The sequence below is a fragment of the Panulirus ornatus genome, chromosome 10 (assembly GCF_036320965.1).
Source record: "Panulirus ornatus isolate Po-2019 chromosome 10, ASM3632096v1, whole genome shotgun sequence".
Taxonomy (NCBI): domain Eukaryota; kingdom Metazoa; phylum Arthropoda; class Malacostraca; order Decapoda; family Palinuridae; genus Panulirus; species Panulirus ornatus.
Genome location: NC_092233.1, coordinates 27,070,687 through 27,095,680, shown reverse-complemented (window position 1 = coordinate 27,095,680; position 24,994 = coordinate 27,070,687). Strand labels below are relative to the sequence as shown.

The 24,994-nt window shown below is 40.9% G+C and overlaps 2 protein-coding genes across 6 annotated transcripts in view; one reads left to right on the top strand and one right to left on the bottom strand.

The window, feature by feature from the left end:
* Nucleotides 1-24,994, top strand: part of Gmd (GDP-mannose 4,6 dehydratase) — a 128,179-nt gene that overhangs the window by 8,925 nt on the left and 94,260 nt on the right. For 2 of the 5 annotated variants that reach the window (XM_071665612.1, XM_071665614.1), the window contains exons 2-4: nucleotides 22,577-22,683; nucleotides 23,152-23,268; nucleotides 23,756-23,881. In XM_071665612.1, coding sequence (XP_071521713.1) covers nucleotides 22,648-22,683; nucleotides 23,152-23,268; nucleotides 23,756-23,881 — 279 coding nt within the window. In that variant the 5' untranslated portion in view covers nucleotides 22,577-22,647. Of the gene's footprint in view, nucleotides 1-3,195; nucleotides 3,562-22,576; nucleotides 22,684-23,151; nucleotides 23,269-23,755; nucleotides 23,882-24,994 lie in introns of those variants that run through there. The other 3 variants (XM_071665613.1, XM_071665611.1, XM_071665610.1) reach the window with 3 other exon arrangements.
* Nucleotides 22,695-24,994, bottom strand: part of LOC139750835 (metallophosphoesterase MPPED2) — a 378,611-nt gene continuing 376,311 nt past the window's right edge. Inside the window, exon 8 of the mRNA XM_071665620.1 lies at nucleotides 22,695-23,250. Within this exon, the coding sequence (XP_071521721.1) occupies nucleotides 23,247-23,250 (4 nt within the window). The 3' untranslated portion in view covers nucleotides 22,695-23,246. The remainder of the gene's footprint in view (nucleotides 23,251-24,994) is intronic.

The window sequence follows — 24,994 nt, the reverse complement described above, 5'->3', positions numbered from 1 at the left end:
AACTCTATCTAAAGCCCACGCCTCGCAACCATATAACATTGTTGGAACCACGATTCCTTCAAACATATCCATTTTTGCTTTCCGAGATAATGTTCTCGACTTCCACACATTCTTCAACGCCCCCAGAACTTTGGCCCCCCTCCCCCACCCTATGATTCACTCCCGCTTCCATGGTTCCATCTGCTGCCAAATCCACTCCCAGATATCTAAAACACTTCACTTCCTCCAGTTTTTCTCCATGCAAACTAACCTCCCAATTGACTTGTCCCTCAACCCTACTGTACCTAATAACCTTGTTCTTATTCACATTTACTATCAGCTTTCTTCTTTCACACACTTTACCAAACTCAGTCGCCAGCTTCTGCAGTTTCTCACACGAATCAGCCACCAGCACTGTATCATCAGCGAACAACAACTGACTCACTTCCCAAGCTCTCTCATCCACAACAGACTGCATACTTGCCCCTCTTTCCAAAACTCTTGCATTCACCTCCCTAACAACCCCATCCATAAGCTAATCAAACAACCATGGAGACATCACACACCCCTGCCGCAAACCTTTCCTCTCTTCCTACACGTACACATGCCTTACATCCTCGATAAAATTTTCACTGCTTCTAACAACTTGCCTCCCACACCATATACTCTTAATACCTTCCACAGAGCATCTCTGTCAACTCTACCATATGCCTTCTCCAGATCCATAAATGCTACATACAAATCCATTTGCTTTTCTAAGTATTTCTCACATACATTCTTCGAAGCAAACACCTGATCCACACATCCTCTACCACTTCTGAAACCACACTGCTCTTCCCCAATCTGATGCTCTGTACATGCCTTCATCCTTTCAATCAATATCCTCTCATATAATTTCCCAGGAATACTCAACAAATTTATACCTCTGTAATTTGAGCACTCACTTTTATCCCCTTTGCCTTTGTACAATGGCACTATGCAAGCATTCTGCCAATAACCAGGCATCTCACCATGAGTCATACATACATTAAATAACCTTTCCAACCAGTCAACAATACAGTCACCCTCTTTTTTAATAAATTCCACTGCAATACCATCCAAACCCGCTGCCTTGCCGGCTTTCATCTTCCGCAAAGCTTTTACTAACTCTTCTCTCATTACCAAATCATTCTCCCTAACCCTCTCACTTTGCACACCACCTCGACCAAAACACCCTATATCTGCCACTCTATCGTCAAACACATACCTTCAAAATACTCCATCTCCTTCTCACATCACCACTACTTGTTATCACCTCCCTATTAGCCCCTTCACTGAAGTTCCCATTTGTTCCCTTGTCTTACGCACTTTATTTACCTCCTTCCAAAACATCTTTTTATCCTCCCTAAAATCAAATGATAATCTCTCACCCCAGCTCTCATTTGCCGTCTTTTTCACCTCTTGCACCTTTCTCTTGACCTCTTGCCTCTTTCTTTTATACATCTCCCAGTCATTTGCATTATTTCCCTTCAGGCTTCGAGATCTCATTAAGCGTTCAAAATACTAAATAATCTTGGCAAAAGTCATACGAAAATTTCGTCCTTTTCGTGAGGAAGTTAATTGCCGAAAATAATGGTATGGATGTGAGAAATGTGGTGTAATAGCAATGCATGCAAATTTTTCATATAAATATAGTTGTGGAGCACTGCTATAAAATACCTCCCGAAGTAGTAAATGGTGGTCGAATGCCCCACTTAATATTACAAGGTAAAAGATCTAGTTTACCACTAACCATGTTTTTGTTGCTCAGAATCTAGCCGCATAGTACCTGTTGTCTAAGTTGACAGAGAAATAATGTCTAATGCACTTCCCTAACGAATTTCCATGGCAGTAGTGTCATTTCGTCGCATGATATTTATTTTTTCCTATATTCCTAACTACCGGCAGTTGAGCCAAAGGGAGGGGTGGGTGGGAAGGTGCATTCTGCTAACCTATTTTGTTTGTACGACTATTTCTAGACAACCATAAACAAATAACCTCGACGTGGACCACAGGTCTCCATTTATCTTTCCATCTCATGAAGTCTACCTTGAAGGCGTACAGGTCGCATACGATGGAACCGGTCAAAAAATTGACCGAATACGGTGCACATGTGCAGCTGTACTCAAATAAACCCATAAGCAGAATCGTTTGTCACTGAGGTTTGGCAACATGTCATCATGCAGTTCCACGTGTTTGATTATGAGTTCGCCAGGACCCCCCCCCCCCCCCCCCCCCAAGAAAAAAAAGTTTGTCACTAGAGCAGACGTAAGAAAATGGCTCAAGTTACGGGCATTGGTGACATCTGGCAATTCTACTAACCAAATAAAGTGACCGCATTTATCTAATCAATTAATTACCTATCTGTACAGTATCAGGTGAGAGTTCTGCGTCCGTGGTGCTTCATCTCTTAAACTTTCTTTAAGTATAACGAGAATTTGACTTTACGTAAGGACAGCGCGTAGCATTCACCACAGGAAATCTTCAATAGATGTTGAATATTAAGAGTAAGATGGATCTTGTGTATGTATGGTCCTCTGAATGCCAGCATACCACGTGTATGTGAGACAGAGAAAGAGAGAAAAAAAAAACTTTAGCAATGGAGAACTTGACACCACTGAAGCCATCCATGTCTTGCTGCCCCGTCGCGATGAAGCAGCTTCGTCACCAAGTTTCCCGTTACCGAGCGGTAGTTCCTACATGGTCGGTTTTTGCCTGCTACCTTCAACTGTTACTGGCAATGATTACAATCGGGTGATGCTTTTGTCCATTTACAAGCTAATAGGGATTAATTTAACACCTGCTTTCGCAGCTACACCGGATTCAACTTTACAGCTTACCTGATAGAATCGAGTGGAAAGCATTCCCTCATATTGCTTCTGTATAAGTTTTCCACGTATATTCATAAGGTTTTTCTTAACTCTAACCATAGTTAGACTAGATAGTACAAGGCAAGTCGCTGCAACTCAGGGGTTCATTTCTTAATTCACCAAAGTTTGGAACTTTCTGCCTACCAGATAAGGCCGGCCTCTTTTAATATATGTAATCGAAATTCTCAAATCTGAGCCACAGAATTTTGTGGCGATAGATTACTACTCCAACATTGAATTCCACATGAAGCAATGTCTATTTGTTGTGATTTTGTCTTTTTCTTATAATCAATATAAAATCATTATATAGATGTATCCCTCTTTACATTAACGATCCCTTACTATACCTAACGCCGGGATGTAAACAAACAAGAGACACGTCAATCTGATGATTCCACAATGGTTACATATAATGATCGAAGGAACATACAGTTGAATTAGAGAATTTGTAACTGAACTATATTCTCATGAACATGGTTATATATTAATGATTATGTTACATTGTGATATTAATTTCAAAACGAAAAGTACCGTTAAAATATATCTTGTTTGGTAACTTGTCAGTGCCACGCACCTGAAACCTCGTCATAATTTCCTTTAAATTTCCTTGATTACACACGACATTGAACGAAATCACATCATGGCTGACAATTCTCCAATGAAAAGGGCCCTGCTTACTGGTATTACAGGACAGGTTAGTGAATAACATTTAGAAACGAGTGTATTTTTCGAAACTGCAGCTTCCTGATGAATATTTTAAGAGGGGCCGAAACATATATAATTGACTTTAAGTATATATATATTATTCAGAGGAAGCCAAGATTTATTATTCTATGTCAGTAGTTGTAAGTTCTTGAATATATTTTTGATGCTACACATCGCAGAATTAGATAGGTTCTACCGTTTACCAAATTTCACAAAATCAATCAAGCCTTAATCTTTCTTGGTATTAGTGGTCTCGGGTTGTTTCATTCGGTCTGGTAGATCTTTTTCTCTTTATACAATTGTCAATATTTGAGTGTTACCTGAACCTGAGTTTTCGGTAAAGGAGTATATAAAGGGAGTGGTGTTATTAACGCATGTATTAAAGAGTATTTTAAACGATTTGTTTCACTTAGAACTTTTGAAAGACAATTGGAGTTTATTCTTAAGTTTAAGAAACCCTGAAGTTTTTTCCTCAAAAGTGGGCAAGGTGGTGAAGGAGAGGAATGGTTTAAAATGCGTTAACTAAAAGTAGTGAATAGCATCTGAAAACCTTACCTGATGATCCTTTGGGTTGAGGATTAAAGAATAGATATCAGTGGACTCTTTCACCATGGCACTTTTGTAATTTAGAGCTTTACATTTTATTTATGGATAAGAGACAAGGGGTTGGGAGAAGGAGCATTAAGATCAGGGGAAAATGTTATGTTAATTTAATTAGATGTTGGGGAAGCATTAAAGTAAACAGAATCTACTAAAAACTCATATAACCTGTAACAGCTGAAACTTAGCATAGAAATATATGGTACTAATGTCCTTATGATATGCTGCTGAAGTCTCCATGGAATGGCTTGTTTGGATGGTAGGTTGCGGTGCTACTAGCCTGTGCATGTAGTCTCTTAATTTACAGTCTTTGAGAGTTGGCATGATGATGAACTCATGGATTTATCTCATATTTTGATTATAACATTGAAGAATAAGATAGATACTGCCTGCTAGGTGAAGGTGAAAATTTCATAGGTTCTCTATTTCTGCAAATGTTTCACCAAATTTTATATTAAGTCCAAATTTTCCTTGATCTTCACACTCCTCTTGTCTGTCATTGATTTATTATTAGAATTAAAAATGATGATATAAATCATGCATTATTAGTCTGACTCCTTTCATCTAAGTTTAGTTAGTCCATTGATATGCAATTTTCCAATACATGTTATTTCTGTGGTGCACCTAAAATACAATTTTTCTAGATATGTTATTTCTGTGGTTTGCCAATAATATATTTGATTAATTATTGTAAAAGTAGGCAAAGCACTTGTAAAAAGAACCAACAAGCTATGAAAATCACAACTAACTTCCTCCAGCTACTGAAAATTATCTTATTTTTGATGTTGTTTGAAGAATATGTGATTGTTTTCAATTGTAATTACATGCAGTTACTGGGAGGTTTCTCTGTTGAGTGCATTTGCTTCACATCACCAGGGTAACAGCTAACAGTACTCCTTGTAACTTAAAATGAATGTAGGACCAGAACAATCTTCTGTTTCAAATTCTTTCTGAAACAAGATGAGGTTTTCATGATTACTAGAAATAAATCATCTATGATAGCAATATATATATTTTTTTTTGTAATGTTAGCTGAGACAGCACTGGTGACCTAACCCCTAGTCAAGGCTGTGTAATTAACCTTATATGTGTATATATATATATATATATATATATATATATATATATATATATATATATATATATATATATATTTTTTTTTTTTTTTTTATACTTTGTCGCTGTCTCCCGCGTTTGCGAGGTAGCGCAAGGAAACAGACGAAAGAAATGGCCCAACCCCCCCCATACACATGTACATACACACGTCCACACACGCAAATATACATACCTACACAGCTTTCTATGGTTTACCCCGGACGCTTCACATGCCTTGATTCAATCCACTGACAGCACGTCAACCCCTGTATACCACATCGCTCCAATTCACTCTATTCCTTGCCCTCCTTTCACCCTCCTGCATGTTCAGGCCCCGATCACACAAAATCCTTTTCACTCCATCTTTCCACCTCCAATTTGGTCTCCCTCTTCTCCTCGTTCCCTCCACCTCCGACACATATATCCTCTTGGTCAATCTTTCCTCACTCATTCTCTCCATGTGCCCAAACCATTTCAAAACACCCTCTTCTGCTCTCTCAACCACGCTCTTTTTATTTCCACACATCTCTCTTACCCTTACGTTACTTACTCGATCAAACCACCTCACACCACACATTGTCCTCAAACATCTCATTTCCAGCACATCCATCCTCCTGCGCACAACTCTATCCATAGCCCACGCCTCGCAACCATACAACATTGTTGGAACTACTATTCCTTCAAACATACCCATTTTTGCTTTCCGGGATAATGTTCTCGACTTCCACACATTTTTCAAGGCTCCCAAAATTTTCGCCCCCTCCCCCACCCTATGATCCACTTCCGCTTCCATGGTTCCATCCGCTGACAGATCCACTCCCAGATATCTAAAACACTTCACTTCCTCCAGTTTTTCTCCATTCAAACTCACCTCCCAGTTGACTTGACCCTCAACCCTACTGTACCTAATAACCTTGCTCTTATTCACATTTACTCTTAACTTTCTTCTTCCACACACTTTACCAAACTCCGTCACCAGCTTCTGCAGTTTCTCACATGAATCCGCCACCAGCGCTGTATCATCAGCGAACAACAACTGACTCACTTCCCAAGCTCTCTCATCCCCAACAGACTTCATACTTGCCCCTCTTTCCAAGACTCTTGCATTTACCTCCCTAACAACCCCATCCATAAACAAATTAAACAACCATGGAGACATCACACACCCCTGCCGCAAACCTACATTCACTGAGAACCAATCACTTTCCTCTCTTCCTACACGTACACATGCCTTACATCCTCGATAAAAACTTTTCACTGCTTCTAACAACTTGCCTCCCACACCATATATTCTTAATACCTTCCACAGAGCATCTCTATCAACTCTATCATATGCCTTCTCCAGATCCATAAATGCTACATACAAATCCATTTGCTTTTCTAAGTATTTCTCGCATACATTCTTCAAAGCAAACACCTGATCCACACATCCTCTACCACTTCTGAAACCACACTGCTCTTCCCCAATCTGATGCTCTGTACATGCCTTCACCCTCTCAATCAATACTCTCCCATATAATTTACCAGGAATACTCAACAAACTTATACCTCTGTAATTTGAGCACTCACTCTTATCCCCTTTGCCTTTGTACAATGGCACTATGCACGCATTCCGCCAATCCTCAGGCACCTCACCATGAGTCATACATATATTAAATAACCTTACCAACCAGTCAACAATACAGTCACCCCCTTTTTTAATAAATTCCACTGCAATACCATCCAAACCTGCTGCCTTGCCGGCTTTCATCTTCCGCAAAGCTTTTACTACCTCCTCTCTGTTTACCAAATCATTTTCCCTAACCCTCTCACTTTGCACACCACCTCGACCCAAACACCCTATATCTGCCACTCTGTCATCAGACACATTCAACAAACCTTCAAAATACTCATTCCATCTCCTTCTCACATCACCACTACTTGTTATCACCTCCCCATTTACGCCCTTCACTGAAGTTCCCATTTGCTCCCTTGTCTTACGCACCCTATTTACCTCCTTCCAGAACATCTTTTTATTCTCCCTAAAATTTACTGATAGTCTCTCACCCCAACTCTCATTTGCCCTTTTTTCACCTCTTGCACCTTTCTCTTGACCTCCTGTCTCTTTCTTTTATACTTCTCCCACTCAATTGCATTTTTTCCCTGCAAAAATCGTCCAAATGCCTCTCTCTTCTCTTTCACTAATACTCTTACTTCTTCATCCCACCACTCACTACCCTTTCTAAACAGCCCACCTCCCACTCTTCTCATGCCACAAGCATCTTTTGCGCAATCCATCACTGATTCCCTAAATACATCCCATTCCTCCCCCACTCCCCTCACTTCCATTGTTCTCACCTTTTTCCATTCTGTACACAGTCTCTCCTGATACTTCTTCACACAGGTCTCCTTCCCAAGCTCACTTACTCTCACCACCTTCTTCACCCCAACATTCACTCTTCTTTTCTGAAAACCCATACTAATCTTCACCTTAGCCTCCACAAGATAATGATCAGACATCCCTCCAGTTGCACCTCTCAGCACATTGACATCCAAAAGTCTCTCTTTCGCACGCCTGTCAATTAACACGTAATCCAATAACGCTCTCTGGCCATCTCTCCTACTTACATAAGTATACTTATGTATATCTCGCTTTTTAAACCAGGTATTCCCAATCATCAGTCCTTTTTCAGCACATAAATCTACAAGCTCTTCACCATTTCCATTTACAACACTGAACACCCCATGCATACCAATTATTCCCTCAACTGCCACATTACTCACCTTTGCATTCAAATCACCCATCACTATAACCCGGTCTCGTGCATCAAAACCGCTAACACACTCATTTAGCTGCTCCCAAAACACTTGCCTCTCATGATCTTTCTTCTCATGCCCAGGTGCATATGCACCAATAATCACCCACCTCTCTCCATCAACTTTCAATTTTACCCATATTAATCGAGAATTTACTTTCTTACATTCTATCACATACTCCCACAACTCCTGTTTCAGGAGTATTGCTACTCCTTCCCTTGCTCTTGTCCTCTCACTAACCCCTGACTTCACTCCCCAGACATTTCCAAACCATATATATATATATATTATATTTTTTTTTTATACTTTGTCGCTGTCTCCCGCGTTTGCGAGGTAGCGCAAGGAAACAGACGAAAGAAATGGCCCAACCCACCCCCATACACACGTATACACATACGTCCACACACGCAAATACACATACCTACACAGCTTTCCATGGTTTACCCCAGACGCTTCACATGCCTTGATTCAATCCACTGACAGCACGTCAACCCCGGTATACCACATCGCTCCAATTCACTCTATTCCTTGCCCTCCTTTCACCCTCCTGCATGTTCAGGCCCCGATCACACAAAATCTTTTTCACTCCATCTTTCCACCTCCAATTTGGTCTCCCTCTTCTCCTCGTTCCCTCCACCTCTGACACATAATCCTCTTGGTCAATCTTTCCTCACTCATTCTCTCCATGTGCCCAAACCACTTCAAAGTGAGTCAGTTGTTGTTCGCTGATGATACAGCGCTGGTGGCTGATTCATGTGAGAAACTGCAGAAGCTGGTGACTGAGTTTGGTAAAGTGTGTGAAAGAAGAAAGTTAAGATTAAATGTGAATAAGAGCAAGGTTATTAGGTACAGTAGGGTTGAGGGTCAAGTCAATTGGGAGGTAAGTTTGAATGGAGAAAAACCGGAGGAAGTAAAGTGTTTTAGATATCTGGGAGTGGATCTGGCAGCGGATGGAACCATGGAAGCGGAAGTGAATCATAGGGAGGGGGAGGGGGCGAAAATCCTGGGAGCCTTGAAGAATGTGTGGAAGTCGAGAACATTATCTCGGAAAGCAAAAATGGGTATGTTTGAAGGAATAGTGGTTCCAACAATGTTGTATGGTTGCGAGGCGTGGGCTATGGATAGAGTTGTGCGCAGGAGGATGGATGTGCTGGAAATGAGATGTTTGAGGACAATGTGTGGTGTGAGGTGGTTTGATCGAGTAAGTAACGTAAGGGTAAGAGAGATGTGTGGAAATAAAAAGAGCGTGGTTGAGAGAGTAGAAGAGGGTGTTTTGAAATGGTTTGGGCACATGGAGAGAATGAGTGAGGAAAGATTGACCAAGAGGATATATGTGTCGGAGGTGGAGGGAACGAGGAGAAGTGGGAGACCAAATTGGAGGTGGAAAGATGGAGTGAAAAAGATTTTGTGTGATCGGGGCCCGAACATGCAGGAGGTTGAAAGGAGGGCAAGGAATAAAGTGAATTGGATCGATGTGGTATACCGGGGTTGACGTGCTGTCAGTGGATTGAATCAGGGCATGTGAAGCGTCTGGGGTAAACCATGGAAAGCTGTGTAGGTATGTATATTTGCGTGTGTGGACGTATGTATATACATGTGTATGGGGGTGGGTTGGGCCATTTCTTTCGTCTGTTTCCTTGCGCTACCTCGCAAACGCGGGAGACAGCAAAAAAAAAAAAAATATATATATATATATATATATATATATATATATATATATATATATATATATATATATATATTATCCCTGGGGATAATAAGAATACTTCTCACGTATTCCCTGCGTGTCGTAGGAGGCGACTAAAAGGGGAGGGAGCGGGGGGCTGGAAATCCTCCCCTCTCATTTTTTTTTTTTAATTTTCCAAAAGAAGGAACAGAGAAGGATATTCCCTCAGAGTCCCAGTCCTCTGTTCTTAATGCTACCTCGCTAACGCGGGAAATGGCGAATACTTTGACAAAAAGAAATATATATATATATATATATATATATATATATATATATATATATATATATATATATATATATATATATATATATATATGCAAAGTGAGAGGGTTAGGGAAAATGATTTGGTAAACAGAGAAGAGGTAGTAAAAGCTTTGCGGAAGATGAAAGCCGGCAAGGCAGCAGGTTTGGATGGTATTGCAGTGGAATTTATTAAAAAAGGGGGTGACTGTATTGTTGACTGGTTGGTAAGATTATTTAATGTATGTATGACTCATGGTGAGGTGCCTGAGGATTGGCGGAATGCGTGCATAGTGCCATTGCACAAAGGCAAAGGGGATAAGAGTGAGTGCTCAAATTACAGAGGTATAAGTTTGTTTAGTATTCCTGGGAAATTATATGGGAGGGTATTGATTGAGAGGGTGAAGGCATGTACAGAGCATCAGATTGGGGAAGAGCAGTGTGGTTTCAGAAGTGGTAGAGGATGTGTGGATCAGGTGTTTGCTTTGAAGAATGTATGTGAGAAATACTTAGAAAAGCAAATGGATTTGTATGTAGCATTTATGGATCTGGAGAAGGCATATGATAGAGTTGATAGAGATGCTCTGTGGAAGGTATTAAGAATATATGGTGTGGGAGGCAAGTTGTTAGAAGCAGTGAAAAGTTTTTATCGAGGATGTAAGGCATGTGTACGTGTAGGAAGAGAGGAAAGTGATTGGTTCTCAGTGAATGTAGGTTTGCGGCAGGGGTGTGTGATGTCTCCATGGTTGTTTAATTTGTTTATGGATGGGGTTGTTAGGGAGGTGAATGCAAGAGTTTTGGAAAGAGGGGCAAGTATGAAGTCTGTTGGGGATGAGAGAGCTTGGGAAGTGAGTCAGTTGTTGTTCGCTGATGATACAGCGCTGGTGGCTGATTCATGTGAGAAACTGCAGAAGCTGGTGACTGAGTTTGGTAAAGTGTGTGAAAGAAGAAAGTTAAGAGTAAATGTGAATAAGAGCAAGGTTATTAGGTACAGTAGGGTTGAGGGTCAAGTCAATTGGGAGGTGAGTTTGAATGGAGAAAAACTGGAGGAAGTGAAGTGTTTTAGATATCTGGGAGTGGATCTGGCAGCGGATGGAACCATGGAAGCGGAAGTGGATCATAGGGTGGGGGAGGGGGCGAAAATTCTGGGAGCCTTGAAGAATGTGTGGAAGTCGAGAACATTATCTCGGAAAGCAAAAATGGGTATGTTTGAAGGAATAGTGGTTCCAACAATGTTGTATGGTTGCGAGGCGTGGGCTATGGATAGAGTTGTGCGCAGGAGGATGGATGTGCTGGAAATGAGATGTTTGAGGACAGTGTGTGGTGTGAGGTGGTTTGATCGAGTAAGTAACGTAAGGGTAAGAGAGATGTGTGGAAATAAAAAGAGCGTGGTTGAGAGAGCAGAAGAGGGTGTTTTGAAATGGTTCGGGCACATGGAGAGAATGAGTGAGGAAAGATTGACCAAGAGAATATGTGTCTGAGGTGGAGGGAACGAGGAGAAGAGGGAGACCAAATTGGAGGTGGAAAGATGGAGTGAAAAAGATTTTGTGTGATCGGGGCCTGAACATGCAGGAGGGTGAAAGGAGGGCAAGGAATAGAGTGAATTGGAGCGATGTGGTATACAGGGGTTGACGTGCTGTCAGTGGATTGAATCAAGGCATGTGAAGCGTCTGGGGTAAACCATGGAAAGCTGTGTAGGTATGTATATTTGCGTGTGTGGACGTGTGTATGTACATGTTTATGGGGGGGGGTTGGGCCATTTCTTTCGTCTGTTTCCTTGCGCTACCTCGCAAACGCGGGAGACAGCGACAAAGTATGAAAAAAAAAAAATATATATATATATATATATTTTTTTTTTTTTTTTTTTTTTTTTTTTGCCGCTGTCTCCCGCGTTTGCGAGGTAGCGCAAGGAAACAGACGAAAGAAATGGCCCAACCCACCCCCATACACATGCCTTGATTCAATCCACTGACAGCACGTCAACCCCGGTATACCACATCGATCCAATTCACTCTATTCTTTGCCCTCCTTTCACCCTCCTGCATGTTCAGGCCCCGATCACACAAAATCTTTTTCACTCCATCTTTCCACCTCCAATTTGGTCTCCCTCTTCTCCTCGTTCCCTCCACCTCCGACACATATATCCTCTTGGTCAATCTTTCCTCACTCATTCTCTCCATGTGACCAAACCATTTCAAAACACCCTCTTCTGCTCTCTCAACCACGCTCTTTTTATTTCCACACAACTCTCTTACCCTTACGTTACTTACTCGATCAAACCACCTCACACCACACATTGTCCTCAAACATCTCATTTCCAGCACATCTACCCTCCTGCGCACAACTCTATCCATAGCCCATGCCTCGCAACCATACACCCATTAAATCTTTCAAACAAGGTTTTTATTGTTACATCAGAAATATCCCCAAATAGAGACTCCTCAATATCTTGGGCAAGGGTTTTTCGTGGTATATGGCATTGATACAGGGCAGATTCGTTTGGTTGCATTATATACTTGTTCTGGGGCTAAGTTTTCCACTGCCACTAACTGCAAATTTATTCAAAAACTCTCACAGCTTTGTGATGAGTAGTTAATGTAACGAATGACCATAGGTTGGTGATTGGCTTTGATTGACTCTTGTTACAATTGTTGTTTTATCATTATCATTAAGGCAGCCAATACACCAGGCAGCCAGCTCGTACACACTCTCTCTCACCCTGTACGTATTGCTGTTTGTTGTTTGATAAAGAATTGGGGTTTTTATCAATTCTTTTAATACAACCTCATAAACTTGTGTGACCATCCTTGTAAATATTCACAGTCATCTTGCTTTAGTTCTCTATGAAAAGCTTTGGCCTGCTCAATAAGCATCTCCACAGAAATGCTTATGCATTCATTACATCAGAGCTTAAACCACTTTATAATTATGTACACTGTCTAATTCTGTACTCCTTGCATCCTTCAAAGTTTTCAAAACTTTAAACTTTTCTGGCTTTCATTTTCAGCAAAAAACTGAATATAAGAAATCAACAAGACTGTTAGTTAGCTTGGCTGCATTGTGAACAGACTTTGGTGCCTTAGCACTGCTAACAGCACCACCCTGGTGGCAGATCCACACACTAATGGCAGCAGATTCAAAACTTGCCGAACCATAGGAGTTACTTGACCACAGAGCACCGGATTAGAGATATACAACTTAGGATGCATCTTTCATTTCTTCAGTTTCCAATTAACTTTTTTTTTTCAACTATATGAGCTGCATTTTTATGTCATCTGCAAGTCAGTACTTATGGAAGGACAAGGTTTGCGTTCTCCCAGGTCTCTCAAAAATGTCCACTTTTCTGAAAATTTAACTAGATTGGAAACTACATGAGGTTGAAAAATCCCAAAGACTAGATTAAAGAAACACATTCTACCTTTTAGCCATAGAATCTTTTGTTATAGGCTCTTGACTTGATAAAAATTGGATGGCCTGAGATCAAAATATCCACCCACATATAGAAATATGTTAATTTTTGTGAAATCATATTAAAGAAAAGACTGACTGGGCAGGAAGATATTTGAATGGCCTTCAATGAATAAGGCAGTTACAGCAACTGAAGCCATGAAAGAAGGCTTCAATGTGACGTATAAGTGGCAGGGAATATGCTGTGTGAATCTGTGTTGAAGGATATGGGTTCACTGCTATACCCAACCTGTCACTAAAATGCCACATCAGGAGAGTCGTTAAGGGTGAAAAATGTGTGCTGGTTGATATTAGACTTACATTTAAGTGCATGGATGAAATTTTAATAGAGTATTTACAAACATTCATTTTGAACTTGCATCTCTAGTTTGGTCACCTCACTTAAAGGAGCACAGAAAAAGATTGAATAGAGATCTAGAGGATGTCAACAAAGATGATACTTGAAATATAGAGAGCTGAGTTACATTAAGAGATTAGAGGCTGTTCATTATCCACTATGGAAAAGATAAGTATAAGGGAAGACTTGATCACAGCCTTTTACTTTCTAACCCAATTTTTTTGAGTGTTAAATATGAGTAATTTCTTTGAAAGGTGCAAAGAAAATTGTTTTCAGACTGGAATAAGACAATATTCCAGCTGAAGAGAGAAAGAAGAAGGAAAAGTTACTGAATAAAAGATATGATAGAGACTATAAACATGCCAGATGCACTTTCAGAGATAAAGGAAACAGAGAATTGGGAAAGTAAAAGACATGAGCGATGATTCCTTCAAGAGAGAGTTTTGTTGGAAGGGCTGAAAAGCATGCCAGCAAGGAGGAATGCTGAAAGGTGTTCATTACAAATGAAGGCCAGGAGAAGAATAAGATAAAAAAGAAGAAATTAATTCAGAGGGCAAAAAACCCAGAGACATGAAAAGAGGCTCACAGCAAAATAGCCCACTACAACTTCAGATATGTCATGAATGTTCATTGATGCGAATATCAGACTGAAAATGTATGTGAATGTGGACAGGCTGGTAGTAAGCTAAAAGAACAAGAGTTTTAGAAATACATTAGGGAAATCAGACCTAAAATTGGTGGAATAATGGAAACAAAACCTCTTACAGTAAATAGATGAGGTCTGACCTTATTTGACCAGAAGGATAAATGATAGCAATGAGGGAAAGAAAAGACAGAGAAGGGGATTTGACATTCTTAATTGGGAATAATATCAAGTTTTGGGAAATATTGCTGGATGGCCCATTTAGACAAAACATAAAAGGAGTAACTGTTGGAAAGAAGTTCACTGTGTTGTTGATAATTTATACTCTTTCAGTGTAATTTGATGAATTAGAACAAATACATACACTGTTACGAACACGTGTGTGTGTCCTCGTGTATGCTGTTGTTGCTATTTCTTATCAGGGCGAGGAGTGATGCCTGAGGCTGGCTCGGAGTTTCTGTCCACCCAGCATTTGGCAGGGTCAGCTGCGGGGGTATTTCACCACCGTATGTCATTGGTGCTGACGTTTGCAAAAAAGACAAGAGTGTGACTACGCTGAGTCTCTGGAACCCTCCTACCAATAAGAATTGTTTATATTTCTATAGCCAATCAAAATGTAAGGTTGCATAGCAGCAAGGGTGAACGCTTGTCTTCTTGTACCCACTGTACCCGCTGAGATTTGATTCCTCTCTCTCTAGCCCAGCGAGGTGGGTGGTGTCCCCTGCTGTAAACCTGTAAGCCTGTAAGCCCTGCTGTGTTATGAGCCCGTTACCCGAGTGCTGTGTTATAAGCCCATTACCCGAGTGCTGTGTTATAAGCCCGTTACCCAAGTGCTGTGTTATAAGCCCGTTACCCGAGTGCTGTGCTATAAGCCCATTACCCGAGTGCTGTGTTATAAGCCCGTTACCCGAGTGCTGTGTTATAAGCCCGTTACCCGAGTGCTGTGTTATAAGCCCATTACCCGAGTGCTGTGTTATAAGCCCATTACCCGAGTGCTGTGTTATAAGCCCATTACCCGAGTGCTGTGTTATAAGCCCGTTACCCAAGTGCTGTGTTATAAGCCCATTACCCGAGTGCTGTGTTATAAGCCCATTACCCGAGTGCTGTGTTATAAGCCCATTACCCGAGTGCTGTGTTATAAGCCCATTACCCGAGTGCTGTGTTATAAGCCCGTTACCCAAGTGCTGTGTTATAAGCCCATTACCCGAGTGCTGTGTTATAAGCCCATTACCCGAGTGCTGTGTTATAAGCCCGTTACCCAAGTGCTGTGTTATAAGCCCATTACCCGAGTGCTGTGTTATAAGCCCATTACCCGAGTGCTGTGTTATAAGCCCATTACCCGAGTGCTGTGTTATAAGCCCATTACCCGAGTGCTGTGTTATAAGCCCATTACCCGAGTGCTGTGTTATAAGCCCATTACCCGAGTGCTGTGTTATAAGCCCATTACCCGAGTGCTGTGTTATAAGCCCATTACCCGAGTGCTGTGTTATAAGCCCATTACCCGAGTGCTGTGTTATAAGCCCATTACCCGAGTGCTGTGTTATAAGCCCATTACCCGAGTGCTGTGTTATAAGCCCATTACCCGAGTGCTGTGTTATAAGCCCATTACCCGAGTGCTGTGTTATAAGCCCATTACCCGAGTGCTGTGTTATAAGCCCATTACCCGAGTGCTGTGTTATAAGCCCATTACCCGAGTGCTGTGTTATAAGCCCATTACCCGAGTGCTGTGTTATAAGCCCATTACCCGAGTGCTGTGTTATAAGCCCGTTACCCAAGTGCTGTGTTATAAGCCCATTACCCGAGTGCTGTGTTATAAGCCCATTACCCGAGTGCTGTGTTATAAGCCCATTACCCGAGTGCTGTGTTATAAGCCCATTACCCGAGTGCTGTGTTATAAGCCCATTACCCGAGTGCTGTGTTATAAGCCCATTACCCGAGTGCTGTGTTATAAGCCCATTACCCGAGTGCTGTGTTATAAGCCCATTACCCGAGTGCTGTGTTATAAGCCCATTACCCGAGTGCTGTGTTATAAGCCCATTACCCGAGTGCTGTGTTATAAGCCCATTACCCGAGTGCTGTGTTATAAGCCCATTACCCGAGTGCTGTGTTATAAGCCCATTACCCGAGTGCTGTGTTATAAGCCCATTACCCGAGTGCTGTGTTATAAGCCCATTACCCGAGTGCTGTGTTATAAGCCCATTACCCGAGTGCTGTGTTATAAGCCCATTACCCGAGTGCTGTGTTATAAGCCCATTACCCGAGTGCTGTGTTATAAGCCCATTACCCGAGTGCTGTGTTATAAGCCCATTACCCGAGTGCTGTGTTATAAGCCCATTACCCGAGTGCTGTGTTATAAGCCCATTACCCGAGTGCTGTGTTATAAGCCCATTACCCGAGTGCTGTGTTATAAGCCCATTACCCGAGTGCTGTGTTATAAGCCCATTACCCGAGTGCTGTGTTATAAGCCCATTACCCGAGTGCTGTGTTATAAGCCCATTACCCGAGTGCTGTGTTATAAGCCCATTACCCGAGTGCTGTGTTATAAGCCCATTACCCGAGTGCTGTGTTATAAGCCCATTACCCGAGTGCTGTGTTATAAGCCCATTACCCGAGTGCTGTGTTATAAGCCCATTACCCGAGTGCTGTGTTATAAGCCCATTACCCGAGTGCTGTGTTATAAGCCCATTACCCGAGTGCTGTGTTATAAGCCCATTACCCGAGTGCTGTGTTATAAGCCCATTACCCGAGTGCTGTGTTATAAGCCCATTACCCGAGTGCTGTGTTATAAGCCCATTACCCGAGTGCTGTGTTATAAGCCCATTACCCGAGTGCTGTGTTATAAGCCCATTACCCGAGTGCTGTGTTATAAGCCCATTACCCGAGTGCTGTGTTATAAGCCCATTACCCGAGTGCTGTGTTATAAGCCCGTTACCCAAGTGCTGTGTTATAAGCCCATTACCCGAGTGCTGTGTTATAAGCCCATTACCCGAGTGCTGTGTTATAAGCCCATTACCCGAGTGCTGTGTTATAAGCCCATTACCCGAGTGCTGTGTTATAAGCCCATTACCCGAGTGCTGTGTTATAAGCCCATTACCCGAGTGCTGTGTTATAAGCCCATTACCCGAGTGCTGTGTTATAAGCCCATTACCCGAGTGCTGTGTTATAAGCCCATTACCCGAGTGCTGTGTTATAAGCCCATTACCCGAGTGCTGTGTTATAAGCCCATTACCCGAGTGCTGTGTTATAAGCCCATTACCCGAGTGCTGTGTTATAAGCCCATTACCCGAGTGCTGTGTTATAAGCCCATTACCCGAGTGCTGTGTTATAAGCCCATTACCCGAGTGCTGTGTTATAAGCCCATTACCCGAGTGCTGTGTTATAAGCCCATTACCCGAGTGCTGTGTTATAAGCCCATTACCCGAGTGCTGTGTTATAAGCCCGTTACCCGAGTGCTGTGTTATAAGCCCATTACCCGAGTGCTGTGTTATAAGCCCATTACCCGAGTGCTGTGTTATAAGCCCATTACCCGAGTGCTGTGTTATAAGCCCATTACCCGAGTGCTGTGTTATAAGCCCATTACCCGAGTGCTGTGTTATAAGCCCGTTACCCAAGTGCTGTGTTATAAGCCCATTACCCGAGTGCTGTGTTATAAGCCCATTACCCGAGTGCTGTGTTATAAGCCCATTACCCGAGTGCTGTGTTATAAGCCCATTACCCGAGTGCTGTGTTATAAGCCCATTACCCGAGTGCTGTGTTATAAGCCCATTACCCGAGTGCTGTGTTATAAGCCCATTACCCGAGTGCTGTGTTATAAGCCCATTACCCGAGTGCTGTGTTATAAGCCCATTACCCGAGTGCTGTGTTATAAGCCCATTACCCGAGTGCTGTGTTATAAGCCCATTACCCGAGTGCTGTGTTATAAGCCCATTACCCGAGTGCTGTGTTATAAGCCCATTACCCGAGTGCTGTGTTATAAGCCCATTACCCGAGTGCTGTGTTATAAGCCCATTACCCGAGTGCTGTGTTATAAGCCCATTACCCGAGTGCTGTGTTATAAGCCCATTACCCGAGTGCTGTGTTATAAGCCCATTACCCGAGTGCTGTGTTATAAGCCCATTACCCGAGTGCTGTGTTATAAGCCCATTACCCGAGTGCTGTGTTATAAGCCCATTACCCGAGTGCTGTGTTATAAGCCCGTTACCCGAGTGCTGTGTTATAAGCCCATTACCCGAGTGCTGTGTTATAAGCCCATTACCCGAGTGCTGTGTTATAAGCCCATTACCCGAGTGCTGTGTTATAAGCCCATTACCCGAGTGCTGTGTTATAAGCCCATTACCCGAGTGCTGTGTTATAAGCCCATTACCCGAGTGCTGTGTTATAAGCCCATTACCCGAGTGCTGTGTTATAAGCCCATTACCCGAGTGCTGTGTTATAAGCCCATTACCCGAGTGCTGTGTTATAAGCCCATTACCCGAGTGCTGTGTTATAAGCCCATTACCCGAGTGCTGTGTTATAAGCCCATTACCCGAGTGCTGTGTTATAAGCCCATTACCCGAGTGCTGTGTTATAAGCCCATTACCCGAGTGCTGTGTTATAAGCCCATTACCCGAGTGCTGTGTTATAAGCCCATTACCCGAGTGCTGTGTTATAAGCCCATTACCCGAGTGCTGTGTTATAAGCCCATTACCCGAGTGCTGTGTTATAAGCCCATTACCCGAGTGCTGTGTTATAAGCCCATTACCCGAGTGCTGTGTTATAAGCCCATTACCCGAGTGCTGTGTTATAAGCCCATTACCCGAGTGCTGTGTTATAAGCCCATTACCCGAGTGCTGTGTTATAAGCCCATTACCCGAGTGCTGTGTTATAAGCCCATTACCCGAGTGCTGTGTTATAAGCCCATTACCCGAGTGCTGTGTTATAAGCCCATTACCCGAGTGCTGTGTTATAAGCCCATTACCCGAGTGCTGTGTTATAAGCCCATTACCCGAGTGCTGTGTTATAAGCCCATTACCCGAGTGCTGTGTTATAAGCCCATTACCCGAGTGCTGTGTTATAAGCCCATTACCCGAGTGCTGTGTTATAAGCCCGTTACCCAAGTGCTGTGTTATAAGCCCATTACCCGAGTGCTGTGTTATAAGCCCATTACCCGAGTGCTGTGTTATAAGCCCATTACCCGAGTGCTGTGTTATAAGCCCATTACCCGAGTGCTGTGTTATAAGCCCATTACCCGAGTGCTGTGTTATAAGCCCATTACCCGAGTGCTGTGTCACTGAGAACACACAGGATCAGAGAGGCTGTTACACCATCACTACTACATCTTATCTTTACACAGTAGCATGAATATTAAGAATATCACATATGATATACTAACTGGAAACACTGATTGTTTAATTCTTGAGTTTGACATGTAAATGAGGACATGAAATGATCATCAAGGAAACCTAATTCTGAGAGCAATTTGGTACTGGTAAATGCAAAGAGCTAAATAATGTCTTTGAGAATATGAATTTGGAAATGGAATAATGTAGCCATGACACAGATCACTGCTATGAAAGGTTCTATGAAATGTACAGTTGAGGAGTGGGAACATGGGAGCCAGTTGCTGCACTTACAGAATACCTGCTTCAAAAGAAAGAAATAAGGTTTATTAAAGAGTATCAAAATGCATTGGGATGCATTGTCAAGGAGAGATAGGTGGCACTGCAGCCATTTAGCATGTAAAAGGTACTGTACTATATACTGTGTATAGTTGGACAAAAAGTGAGAAACAGAAAAACTTTTAAAAAGAAAATTGTGAACTTGGCAAGATATAATCCAAAATTTTTCCATCATTTCATCAGGAGTACAAATTGTCTGTTAAAGAGCAGCTAAACAGGCAAAGGGATTCAGAGGAAGAATTTTACAGGATGATGTAAAGATGTGCCAGGAGCTGAACACTAAATTCAAAAGTGCTTTCACGGTGAAAAATACTACAGCCCCAGATCCTTGAGATTTGATTGGAAGGTTATCTTGAAGAGCATTTAAATTTCTAGAAAAGACATAAACATTGTTGAAAGGGCCCTGACACACAGGGCTTATGGTCCTGCTTAAGAAGCTTGCTTGACAGGCCACTTGTATGTTGTTCAAGATATTTCTGGAAAAGTGAGAGATTTCTTTGATGGGTGAAAAGTTATCTCAAAATAGAGAGAAACAAAGCATGTCATAGGAGCCTTCTCATAATGGGCTGTGGTTATCTGCAGTGTACTACAGGGCTTAACTGCTGTTCTTACTGTATGTAAGTGACTTGCCGGAAGGATTGGACTTATACTGTAATATGTTTGCAGGTAATGCCAAGATCGTAAGTAAAGTGATAAGGATTGCATAACCTGACAAAGAAAACCAAACAGACTCTAAAGTTAGTCTGGTAGATGGTTGATCAGATTCACTGCAAGTAAACGCAAAGTAATGAGGGTAGTATACAGCGGAAGAAGACCTTAATACATATATTATCTAGCAGGAAATATGCTGCTGGAATATGTGTGTGTTACTTGGGAATTGGTGCAATCCTGTGCACTGACACTCAAAGCCCTTTCTCCCAATCCTGCAGCAATGCGAGCCCAAATCACCTGAGGTTTTACCAAACAAAGCAGCAGAGGGAAGCAAGTTGATGGTCCAACAAATGCCCTACCATATAGTGGCGGGAAAGTAGGGTTTTGAAGAGACTAAGGTTATGTATGAGTGATGAATAACAACTAAATTCATCATTTACTGATAATGTTAGGAATGTAATGTAGATGGATGACAGTATTCAGGTTACTGAGAGTTCTGTAGTGGTAATAATAAATGCATGACAAAGATGGCTAGAAGAGTTTAACTGAAGATGAGCCAGTATGGTAGTTGCCCACTGTTGGGTTGTTTTTGTGATAAAGTCATGAAAGTATTTTGCATGTATATTGTGCTTCATTTAGTGTTCAGTAATTTGCACACATTTTTAAAGACACTGAATGAAGCACAATATATATGAAAAATACTTTCATGATGCTATTATATAAAAACTCAACAGTAGGTAAGTACTGTGCCAGCTTATCCTCAATTACACCTAGAATTCTAGCCATTAACAGCAGTATATTTTCTTTGTCAGGCATTTATGATTACTGCCATAGAAATTTCAGTATCCTTAATGTTATCACCCATCACTGCCACATTCCTAATGTTATCAGTATAAGGGGATTTTGTGATGTCTATTATCCACAAATAACATTTTGTTCTTTGCACCTCCTTTGCCTTTATCTCATAAAAGCACTTCCCCTAACTGTTTCATTTGATCAAACCTCAGGTGATTTGTACTCACGTTGCTACTGGTTGTACCAATCCTGTTGCTAGAGCCCTGACATTGGAGAAGTGTAAAAAAGACAAACTGTGTGCTGTTTGATGTTAGAATTGTATTCCATTAATAGGAAAATATTTAGAGAACTGTTCACATTGTACATTAGATCAAAGATAGACTATGCTTCTCAGATTTGGTCAACAAGAAGGTCCAGAGGAGAAAAACGTATATAGTGAAATAATGAAGTCTGAGTATCAGTGAGAATTTAGAGGGCAAAGATTGTCTACCAGAGAAGAGAAAAGGGTAAGAGGTGACTTGATCATAACCTTTAAGTTTTGTAAGATAGAACCACAAGGGTTTGTAGAATGAAAGTTAGCATGAGAGTTGTTAGAAAACATGTATAGACGTACTATGATATCATCAGAGTATAAACTGAATGAAGTAATTGATAAAATTGTGAATGCTACCAATGAGAGTACTGTAGGGGAAGTTTAAGACATAGAGTGCCACACCTGTAGAATTACCACCATGTACTGTAAAAGTAGGTAATTGCATACACACATTTACATGCTTGTACACATGCACACATACACTCCTAAATTCACAAAAACGTAATAGTTGGTTCACTGTGAAAATACAAGAACCAAAATCAATAAATAGATGATTGTAGGTATGAAATTTTATTTTATGTAGGCATTGGGTTATCAGTCTCAAGTAAATTTTCAAATGTTTGTGTTCTGAAAGAAGTTCTGTCTCATAATAATATATACTCTTCATTATTAACTGAATACAGGCATCAAGTGGAATAATAAGGAATTACAGCAAGATCTTTGAGGAAACCCAAGTTTACGCTCCTGTGCAAAAATGCATGTTGCTCTCATTACTGGTGTAACTGGTCAGGTATGCCTAACTGGAATTTGATATTTTAGTGCTTCAGTATTTCTTAATATATTACCATCTTTTCCTCCATGATATACATCTTTACATGGTAATAGCAAATTTAATGATGGTCATTTAATCTGATGTCTGCGCATACCTGCACACGCAACCTGATGTCATCTTTTACTGCTGACCTAGTATACCATGCTAATGGTCATGATGTAATATTATCTTGGACTTTGTAACTAATGATTTTGTCTTGATGCAACCTGTTTGCTGTTCACATCCTTCTTTCCCTTTCTGTTGTATGTGAACTGCCAGATAAGTTTTGTTTGCATAGATGCTGTATGAAGGTCATAATGTTGAAAATGATTTTACCTACGATTTCTTTTATTTTAGGTTTTACATCTTGATTCTTTATTAATGTCATAAAAGCAAAATTTTAATTTGTTGCTCAAAAAAATTCAGAAGTGGGCATAAACTTTCCAGGATGGGTCATACCTTGCTGAGCTGCTCCTGAGTAAGGGATACCAAGTGCATGGTATTATTCGAAGGTCATCATCCTTCAACACTGGTCGAATTCGTCATCTGTACGAAGATGAGAAGGTAAGAAAAGGTGTAAGCAACATAGCTTATATATGTGTACTAACATTGTGGAAAGTACCATTTTGCTTGATCGGTATTTTTCTCTCGAGATATTCAGTTTCAGTGCTGACTTGAGGGTAATTGCAGAATATTCTAAATTTCTGTAATATGCACTTAAAGGAAAAATCTCTCCCCCCCAAAAAAAGAAATCCATAAAAATTCAGAATAATTAGGTACTCATGTGTACAGAGATTGTCTTTAGAATCTTGATAATATAAAACATATCTTCAGTTTTTTCACTTTTAAGTGATTGCCCTTTTCTGTCTTATTTCTTCTGCTCCTATTTTTAAAAGTGATAACACGAGGGGAGGATTTTCAGCAGCTTCAGCCCCTCTTAGTAGCCATGTACAACATGCAGGAGATATATGGATACTATAGTATTCTTTTTTCCATATCTATAGAGATAACATTTTAAGGTAACATGCTCCAAAATTCATGTTTTTACCAGATCCACAAGAATGGACGGATGACTCTCCATTATGGTGACCTGACAGACTCCACCTGCCTTGTTAAAATCATTTCACGAGTGCAGCCAGATGAGATATACAATCTTGGTGCTCAGAGTCATGTAAAGGTATGAAGAATTTTTTCAAATTAGGTGCAGACAAGGTGGTTAAACCATAGTTGAAAAAGAATTTAGCACTCATACTTTCCCTTTGCAAAACTTTAAAAGATTTTTGTGGAATTATTAATTCATTTCTATTATGATACTAAAATTAATCCATTATTAATCCTAAATGAATCTGAGTCTCAAGAAGATGAGTAGGCTGTATCTAGATGATTTATATTAGTGTTTTGTATGTACTTTGACTTTCCACTGTGATATTCCTAGCTTTAATTGTCTTTCTTGGAAGAAAATTTTCCCTATCTGATTTCAGTCTCACATTCATACTCCCACTGACAATCAAATTCATCTGAATCCATTGCATATAGCTGAGCACTCATGCACAATATTTCAGCCTTTCGCATATTGCCATATTTTCTTGTACATTTAAGATCACCAGCCAGTCTATCCTTCTTAGTCCTATAACTCTTCATCTGTCATACTCATTGCAGTAGTGCTACATTATCACTGTGGTCTGAACCTGTATTACAGATTCTTCCCTATTCTACAATGAAGTGCCTTCTAACTGTAGAGAGCTTTCCAAATGTCTTTAACACACCTGCCTATATTTTGCCAGATCAGTTTAAACATGATGGCATATGGTGATTGAAAAGTGGTTTTTATTGGTGGTTGGTGGTGCTTTTCATTTCAATTGGAACATTGCAAAATTATAGATTGTATAGATTATATATCTGTAGCTCTTTGTATTCCAATGTCGTTTCATTCATTATGAGGAGAGAGAATGTTGGCATCACATATAAACTGCTTGATATCTCAGTATGACCAAAGTGAATCTTTAGATTGGCAGTTTGCCTTCTCAGTACATGGGCAAACAAAGTCTTAATTATCACTTTAAAAAACTAGTACTTCAAACTGTTTTTTGTATGTCACAATGAAAATGCATGCTTGTTATATCTTTATTAGTGTCAAAGCAGCTGTCACATTTCAACAGTAGTCTCTTGGATATATATTTAATTAAGATTTTATTTGTAAGTTAAGCAGTGGATTGTTTGCTCAGGAGTTGAGGAATTACAAAAATTATTTCATGTGTTTCCTTAAGATGTTGAGAATGTAAATTAGATC